This window comes from Cavia porcellus, unplaced genomic scaffold (genome assembly GCF_034190915.1).
Source record: "Cavia porcellus strain 051 isolate PalLab524CR breed Dunkin Hartley unplaced genomic scaffold, mCavPor4.1 scaffold_16, whole genome shotgun sequence".
In the NCBI taxonomy this organism is placed as follows: Eukaryota; Metazoa; Chordata; class Mammalia; order Rodentia; family Caviidae; genus Cavia; species Cavia porcellus.
In genome coordinates, this window is record NW_026947499.1 from 418,998 (window position 1) to 427,675 (window position 8,678).

Genomic DNA, 8,678 nt, shown 5'->3' on the forward strand with positions numbered 1-8,678 from the left:
TAGTGGGAGTCTCCCACTAAGCAGTTGGCAGCTTTTACCACATTGTTTTAAGGACCAAGGGAGAGATCACCCAACTTCTGTCTTAGGAAGCCTCCTTGTCCTAGTGCACTTCTGCCTTACTCGTCCTCCCTGGGACAGGGATCTGCATGACTGCTCAGATGTCCTGAGCATTGAGAGGTCCTTGTAGCTCCACACTAGTACAGCATAAACTCAGACATGTTGGGGCGTCACCAGGCCTCGGGATAAATGTATCTACTCCATAGCCTTAGGGTTCTCTACCTACTGTGGTCTGGGGATTGGGCGCTCAACACCATACCCTGAATGGTGTAGACAGAGCTTCCAGAGGGCTTTGCAGAGCCAGGGACAATATTGTAAGCACACAGCACTGGCTGCAGCCTGAGCTGAGCAGTCAGGAGCTCACCAGGATAGCTGTAATACAAAGGCCACGTTCAGAGTAGAGGACAAGCTGGGAAGGTGCTGTTATTTCATTCTTACCTTTTCTAATGCCAGGATTCGCGAGGGAAAACACTCTCAGGAGATAGCACAGTTCCAGGCAGACCTGGCAGAGGCCCATACCAAGCTCCAGCTCCTGCAGCAACAGCTGGATGAGCAACTGAGTCAACAGCCTGTGGGGAGCCAAGAGGTGACAGTTGGGCCGCGTGTGCTCAGAATGGAATCTTTTATGTTTTGCTAAATATTAAAAGATAAGCAGAAATAGCATATAGCCATGTTCCAGTATAAGAACACCATTTTATAATTCTCTCATTCGTATGATTTTTCTCTCTTCAGATGGAAAATCTCAAGTGGGAGCTGGATCAGAAGGATCGAGAGCTCCAGTCCGTGAGGCAGCAGCTGGACCTATCAGAGCAGCAGGGCAGGAAGGAGCTGGAAGGAACACAGCAGCTGCTACAGGTGTCTGTTTCTGAGATCTGGTGATACTTGTGGCAAGTGACTGTCCCCTGAGTCAGCTTCTCTGCAAAGACGTGGGGCAGAGTTCTCCCTTGATCAGAAGGACTTGTTAAGATTCCTCACATGGAAGGAAATAACCACAGTCACAGTCATAGCTCATTTAACTCCCAGGAATAATTATATTCTTGGGGCTGTCGTGGAAGGCAACCAGATGGATAATGCTTGTTTGTGAGTTTAGCTCTGGAGTTTGAGATGTGATTGTTCCTGGACCCTTCACAGTCATGGTGGATAGAAAGGAAACTCCTGAAAGGGAGACATGTCACATTCCATCCTATAAAAGTCAGTCCAGGGGCACCCCATTCAAGACTCATCCTGAAAATCCAGAAGCTATTCTCCTTATTTCCAGTTAGAACTATCATAAAAACCTTCAACAGATAAAAATCACTCCACCAGAAATGACATACAAACCAAGGTCTCAGCAGTATTTTAGATCTTGCTTTTAAAAATCTGAATTCACTCTCCATAGAATATCAGGTCTGAGCTGGAGATGGTGCAGGAAGACCTGTCCACGACCCAGAAGGATAAATTCATGCTCCAAGCTAAAGTATCTGAGCTAAAGAACAACATGAAGACTCTACTTCAGCAAAACCAGCAACTCCACCAGGATCTCCGCCGAGGCATGGCCAAGGTAGGGCTTAGGCCTGCCTGTGTCCTCTGAGCTAACCTGTGTCTGAGCTAACCTGTGTCTGCTAGATAGTTACGTGTAAAAATAAATGATGAACAGGGCGTGGTGGTACACCTCTAATCACAGCACTTGGGAGGCTGAGGGAGGAGAATTGTTGGCAAATTCCAGATCAGCCTGGGCCACAGAGTGAACCCAAGGCCAGCCTGAACTGCATAGTCTGATCCTGTCTCAAAAAGCAAAAAAAAAAAAAAGGTAACAGTAGATTCTACTTGGACACCAGGGTAATTCATTGTATTTTGCTGCCTTTTCCAATAGAAAAGGCTGCTTTTCATGAATCCAAATACCATTTTGTTGTAATAAGCTTTATAAGCCAGTTGAAAGAGTGGTTGTGGAGGAGAGGCCCTGCTCTTCTGCCACAGTGAACGTGTAGCTTCGGTCAAGCCCCAGGCTACATTGCCAGCCCTACACAGGTACCAGCATGGCAGCAGGTTTCCACTCAGTCCACATGAGCACTACAGTGGGGAAGGGCAAAGAGCTCTCACTGACTCAGAGGTTATTTAGCATAATTTGCTATCTGTCAAAAGCTATATGTTCTAGCTGAGTGCAGTGATGTAGGCCTGTGGTGCTAGCTACTCAGGAGGCTGAGACAGGAGGATTAGAAGTTTGAGGCCAGCCTAGGCAACTTATTTGTCTTGAGATTCTGTCTCAGAATAAAAAGTACTGGAGATGTAGGTCCCTGGGGTCAATCTCCTTGAAGAAGAGGGGGAAAAAAATGTATCTGTCATAGAGAAGGAAGTCTAGTAGGTTGGGAGTACTACTTAATCCCTTAGGAAAGCTCAGAGTAGGAGCTGTGCCTGGGGAGCTCCTGCCTGAGCTTCATTTTAGGGCTTAGCCACATCCTCTTTGAGTGTCCAGACATAGATCATTTGTGCTTTGTTATGTGTATTATGAATAAAGCTTTGCCACCTGTGATCAAAGTTACCTACATTCCTTTCTTCCTTTTTTTTTTATACTGCAGATTGAACCTAGGGCCTTTGCACCAAGCTACATCCCCAGCACACCCGCAATTTTTTAAGTATTTTTTATTTTGATACAGGGCCCTGCTAAGATGCTAAGCTGCCTAGACTAGACTCAAACTTTTGTTCCTCTTATTTTAGCTTCACAGAGTGCTAGGATTACAGGCTTGTGCCTCCATACCCATTTCACCCAATATTCTTTGAATTCCTGTATGGTCAGGCTGTACTGATACAAAGACCAGGAGAGTGACCTGGCAGAGGTCCCCATCAAGCAGGCACCCATCTGACTGACAGGGCACTTGGGGTAGCTAATGATACGCTTTTTCAAACAGAGGAAAGAACCAAAGAATGAAGCCAGCTCTTCCAGCCCAGCAACACCCATCAAGATCCCTGACTGCCCTGTCCCTGCCTCACTGCTAGAGGAGCTGCTGAGACCTCCACCCACTGTCAGCAAGGAGCCTCTTAAGAACCTAAACAGCTGTCTGCAGCAGCTCAAGTATGTTCTGTGCCCTGTTGAATTAGCTGTAAAGATGTGTGGCAGAGTTGAGTTGGAGGAGTTGCTTGTGGCAGGAAGGCAGCAATGCTGCAAGTGGTCAGGAAGTAGGGTCTTCTCATGGGTAGGGCCTCTGCTCCATCTCGTGAGGTGAAGATTTCTGGGAGTGAGTTGCTTCTGTGCACCCTCATGAAGCAAAGCGCTGACTTTCTGCATCCATCAGCTATCAGACAGGAAAAGGCCAGTGTCATGGTCATGTGGGGCCACAGAGACAGGGACCAAATAGTGGAAATTATGTGTGAGACTTGCCTCAGTTAGCAACTATCACAGTGACTTGGTTGGCATCGGGCCATCAGGTCTGTCATTTGCATGGCTCCAGGTATCTGCCTGAAGCTGAAACACAGGGTGGAGGGAAGATCAAGAGCCCTGACCTCCAACCTTGATGGTTCTGCTGGCTCTGGTTAGGGGTTCTATGGCCTCTGAGGTGCTACCTATACTAGAAATCAAGGTGCCATCACCTCAGGTTTGTCAGAGGAGGCTGTGGACAATGGCTTATGTCTGGCCCTTGTATGATCTGGATCTCTTTCCTTGCCTCTTCCTTCTTCCCAGGCAGGAGATGGACAGCCTGCAGCGGCAGATGGAGGAGCACACCATCACTGTGCATGAGTCCCTGTCCTCCTGGACCCAGGTGGAAACCCCCGCAGCAGAGCATGCCCACCCCCGGGGAGATACCCAGCAGCAGGGTCATGGCAGGATACCCAAAGAAGGCCTGGAGCAGTGACACTAACACCATCAAGGGCAACATGGAACTGCGTGAAGGAATGTGCCATTTCCAATATTTATTTAATTATATGCTCTTCGTTTTCCTGAGAGTTGAAAATTTTAAGTTTTGCTTTTACCTTTAATGAGTAAAATAACAGAGTAAGAGAGCCAAGGATTAAAGAAATAGTCATTGGGAACCACAGCTAACTTTTCTCATAAAATGACCAAATCTTAGAAGCCCCTTAAATTTAGAGTTGAAGAGAGAGTTTCTGGATGTCTGTCTGGTGGGTTTTGTGCAAGAGGAGGTATCAATAAGTATGGGCGACACTTGTACCCCAACTGTTTCCTGGTGGAGGCTTTTCAGGACAGGGTGTCTGGGCAAGAACTGCCAGGCAGCTGAACTGCTGATGGGAGAACCATCCCACTTAGCAAGAGCTTTAGTTTCCTGCTGAAATGTTTGATTGCACTCTTTTTTTTTTTCAATAGCCATCCTACTGTAGGATGTGTATATAAGAATTGAAAATCATAATCTTATACAAGCATAAGCATATATTATTTAAGAAAGACCTGATTATCTTTTCATTGATTGCCATTTGAAAATTTGCTGTTCAGAAATAATGTATATATAGGATTTAAGGTTGTCAGTCAAAAAACTATATTTTAAGAAGTATATTTTATTTACTGTACCTTCTAAAGCCAAAATTCTTGCACAGAAAAGATTCTTTGAGCTGGGTGTGGGTGGCACACACCTGTAAGCCCAGCACGTGGGAGGCGAAGGCAGGAAAATCACCTCGTTTTTTTTTTTTTGGTGTTTTTTGTTTTTATCGGTACCAGGGAACGAACTCACGACTGCCTGCTTGCAAGGCAGGCGCTTATGCCGCTGAGCTAAATCCCCAGCCCCGTCACCTCGAGTTTGAGGCCAGCCTAGGCTACATAGTGAGTCCAGGCCAGCCTAAACTACATACAGATACCCTGTCTTTAAAAAAAAAAAAAAAATATATATATATATATACATACATACATACATACATATGTATATATATTCTTTGTTATTTTCTTTTCACTTTTTTCTGGAGGTCTTTTCTTCCTGCCCAATCTCTTCATCAGTTTATAGCGTTGGCCTGTCAGGCTGCTGACCTGCTGTGGTCCACTTTGGTTAAATGCTGATCAGGTGAAATGAGGACACAAAGGTCCGCACAGTGACCTGTCATGCAGGCAAGAGTATGGGAGAAAGCAGAGGAGGAGGAGAGCCTGACCCTCGTGTGGACTGTAGGCCTCCTGTGACGGTGTTCACCAGGACCTGTGACACAGATGCTAGCGTCCCCTGGAGTCAACTGTGAGGTCTGGAGAAACTCGCAGGTGCCACGGGCAAGGTCCCTGCAGTTTCCTCAGAGTAGGACCTCAGAGTCTGATGCTTTATTTAAGATCCACACCAAGCATGACAGTTTCCGGCGTAAGGATCTAACGCGGTAGAGTCTGGCTGGGAAAGACGAGGTCTTTAATTCCCCAACCTCCACCCCCAGTTTACTAAGAAAATCTAATACAGTACTTACTGTTGCAGGTTAGAAGGAGGGAGGTCCAGGACCCTCTGACAATGAGGCTTTGGAGTTACTGCTGATCAGGCCCAGTGTGCTGTCAGTAGAGTAGATTGCTTGTATCTATTTTGTGGAGAAAACAGCAAGGAATTTTTAAGCTGTTTGTGTTCTTTTGTAATACACTGTTAGAAGGCTAGTTGATATAGTTAAAGTGGTTAACCACAAAGATGTTTGGTGGTTAAAAAAAAATTCCCTAGAAGTATTGTAATTTCTTAAATGTATATATTATTTGTACAGGGTTAATCTTGAAGAAACACTTGAAAACTTCATTATAAATATATCCTACTTTTTGTCTATGTTGGACATTTTTTTGACTAAACTGTTCTTATACCATTAGAAAAGAGAAATGGTAATTCACCTTATTTATTTTGGTTATATTATCTTTTGTTTTAGTCCTACACCAGAAGTAGCCCTTGCGCACATTCTGTGGCAAGAGCTGCCTTCTCCCGAGCCACCGTGCTTTCCTCTGGGGAAAGAGTAGGCTATCCTGACTCCTCCATTTAGGAAGAGCAGCCCCTTGGCTCTGCAGCCCTTTGTCCCTTGCACCTGGCTCCACCACCAGCCTGTACCAGCCCCATTGCCTGGCGCTCTTGGTTCCAAGGGCCTGGCTGTCCTGGCCCTAGCCTTGTCTGTGTTGGTTTTGAGCATGCTTATAGTGCTGGACCTAAGGCCCTGTGCTCAAGCTGGTGCTGCTTGTCTGCTTCCTTGCAAAGTTGTCTTGAAGAGAGATTGGGTTTGTAAACGGTCCGCTTTTGATTGCTGAGGGGTTTTTCCTATCTCCAGAGGACTCTCCTGTGCTTCATCCTCCCAGAGCTAGATTCTTCAGGAACTCCAAAGATTGTGCTTGTGGGCAGAAGTAGGGGTTTTGAGATTCACTCATGGGAGACTAGGCAGGCCTGGAGTAGTTACTGCGTGAGACAGCTTTCCATTGCAGTGGATGTGTGTGTGATTCAGGAACACACTGTGTCATCTCCTGTTGCAGGCAGTGTTGGCTTGGGGACTTAGGATGTTACTTGTTTTTCTTATGTTCAAAAAATTTATTTTGGTTTGGTTTTCATCAAGTTTTTTTCATGATATATGTTAGGTCAATGCCACGGATCTCACAGATTTATACACCTTTGCTCCACTTTTCGGAAGAAGTAACAGGCAGTGTTTTTGTAGTGTATGAACCACTCAGGTCTGGGTCCAAGGAACAGGGTTGGCTCCTAAGAAGACAGCATAGGACACCACATCAGGAAGCTTATAATAAACTCTTTCTCAGTTTAAACGTCTTTTCCTTGGTATAGGGATACTACAAATGCTGTGACCCTACAAAATAACATACATTATTCATATTTCCATGAATTTTTTTTAACAAAAATTTAAGTGTTGTGTGTAAAGATTCTGGAAGTAAAAGGGAACTGCATATTTGAAAGGGAACTGTCATGGGGCATTCCTTTCAGAGGCCCCTGATGTAAATAACTCTGTGGTGTGTCTCACTCTATTTCAGTCTATGGCTTTGGATAGGATGCTTGAGGGCTGTCTTCACATGTCTCAAAAATTCAGTGGTTTTGATTACCCATTTCTGGTAAAAAAAAAAAAAAAAAAAAAAAAAAAAAACTCACAAAATAGAGTTGATAAGACTGATGCAGTTCTGGGAAAGGGTGTCACCATGTGTAACAGTTTGTACCTTTAAAAAGCATGTTGATTTTTTTATGAATATAAATGTGCTTGGGAATTCCTTAAATTTTGTGCAATAAACTATTTTTGGTAAAGGTTTTCATACTTCATTGGGGGTCTTCCTTTTAATAGTCATACTGCCATATTTTGAAGTATACTTTTTTAGCGCATGTGGTTGCCCACCTTGTCCAAGTATATGTTCTAACAGAGCATTCTACTCTGCCAGAGTTTGAGGTGGGATGAAATCTGGCTCCTTGTTGCTTCAGATCAGGCAAGAGCAGCTGGTTACATGCTTCTCCCTCACTGAGCTGTATTCACTATTGCTGTAGGCCAGGAGACCAAAAGAAAGGGTACTAAGGGGCAGGGTACACTGAGCCTGGATACTCTCCACCGCATCTCAGTGCTGTGCCTGCCAGCTCCTCTTGTCTTCATCATCTATCCTTTGTTTTTGACTTTAAAAAAAATAGCCAGATGTAGTTTTCAGCTAAATGCTACTATTAATAACCCACGTTTTTACGAAGTCTAGAAAAGCAGAAAATAGATCATAGAAACTGGCTTTGGCCCCATCTTTTTCTCCCTATACTTCTACTGTATCGGCTTTGGTAGGAGGGTTAGGCCGTAAGGGTCCTCTGCAATCTAAGTGAAAATCCTCTAACCACCTTTTTTTGTGGCCTTAAACTCCTAAAATAAAGCAGATGCAATACTTTTTGTCTGAAGTAACCAGTAAGGGACTTGTATGTGTGTGAACTTTTTGCTTTTGTCTATAAAGTTGTCAAGCTTCTGCAGGCACTAGACTAGTTGGCAGATACAGTTTTAGGCTGTGTATACACTGTGTAGTAGATGCTTCTTGCACCATCCACATATGGGTTGCACAGAGGCCATTTTGGGAATAACTGGCATATTGTCGTAGTCACTTCCTGCCACAGAGTGGTGGCAGCACTGTCAGGGAGCCCTCCTCATACAGTCCCAAGAAGCAGGTGATGGGGGAAACTAAAATGAGATTATTTACACCTCTGCCATCCAGTTTGCTGGGTAAACATGAGAGTTGCTAGGAGGGTCCTCAAGTCTTTCCTCAATGAGAAGGAATTCTTAGCATAACAATCAGTGGCTCCTGAAAGTAGAAGCACTTATTGGAATTCTGCCTGCCATTATGCATGGTTTCACTCAGCAGTGACTATTGACAAAGGTCTTTTTCCTGGAAGCAATGGGCACTATTAAATTGTATTGCCAAAATGTCTCTGCCATTCTTTTCAATATTCTTTATCCATCTGTTTGTGGGTGTGTGTGTTGGGGGGATTTCATTTCCATCCCTACATCCCTTAGGATGGGTGGGCTCAAGCCTAACCCCACTATACACTGCCCATACCTGATTGTGGGCAGGGGGAAGGGGGCTAACACCTGAAGGCAGAAATCCCAACAGCTCTGAGATGGGCACATTTAAAGATGCCCTGGGATACACAGCTGTTCAGCCCTCTTGCATCCAGGAATCTGCAAGGATGTTTGTGGGTGTTTTGCACAGAACTGTCATGTGAGGATCTGTTGAGGGGCAGTCCCAGCTC

General features: G+C 44.9%; 1 protein-coding gene across 6 annotated transcripts in view; it reads left to right on the forward strand.

Annotated features, from left to right (window-relative positions):
* Golga3 (golgin A3) overlaps positions 1–7,218 on the forward strand; it is a 45,797-nt gene extending 38,579 nt beyond the window's left edge. For all 6 annotated transcript variants that reach the window (XM_063225396.1, XM_063225395.1, XM_004999371.4 and 3 more), the window contains 5 exons: positions 511–643; positions 790–912; positions 1,436–1,597; positions 2,943–3,106; positions 3,713–7,218. In XM_063225396.1, coding sequence (XP_063081466.1) covers positions 511–643; positions 790–912; positions 1,436–1,597; positions 2,943–3,106; positions 3,713–3,884 — 754 coding nt within the window. In that variant the 3' untranslated portion in view covers positions 3,885–7,218. The remainder of the gene's footprint in view (positions 1–510; positions 644–789; positions 913–1,435; positions 1,598–2,942; positions 3,107–3,712) is intronic.
* Positions 7,219–8,678: the final 1,460 nt, after the last annotated feature.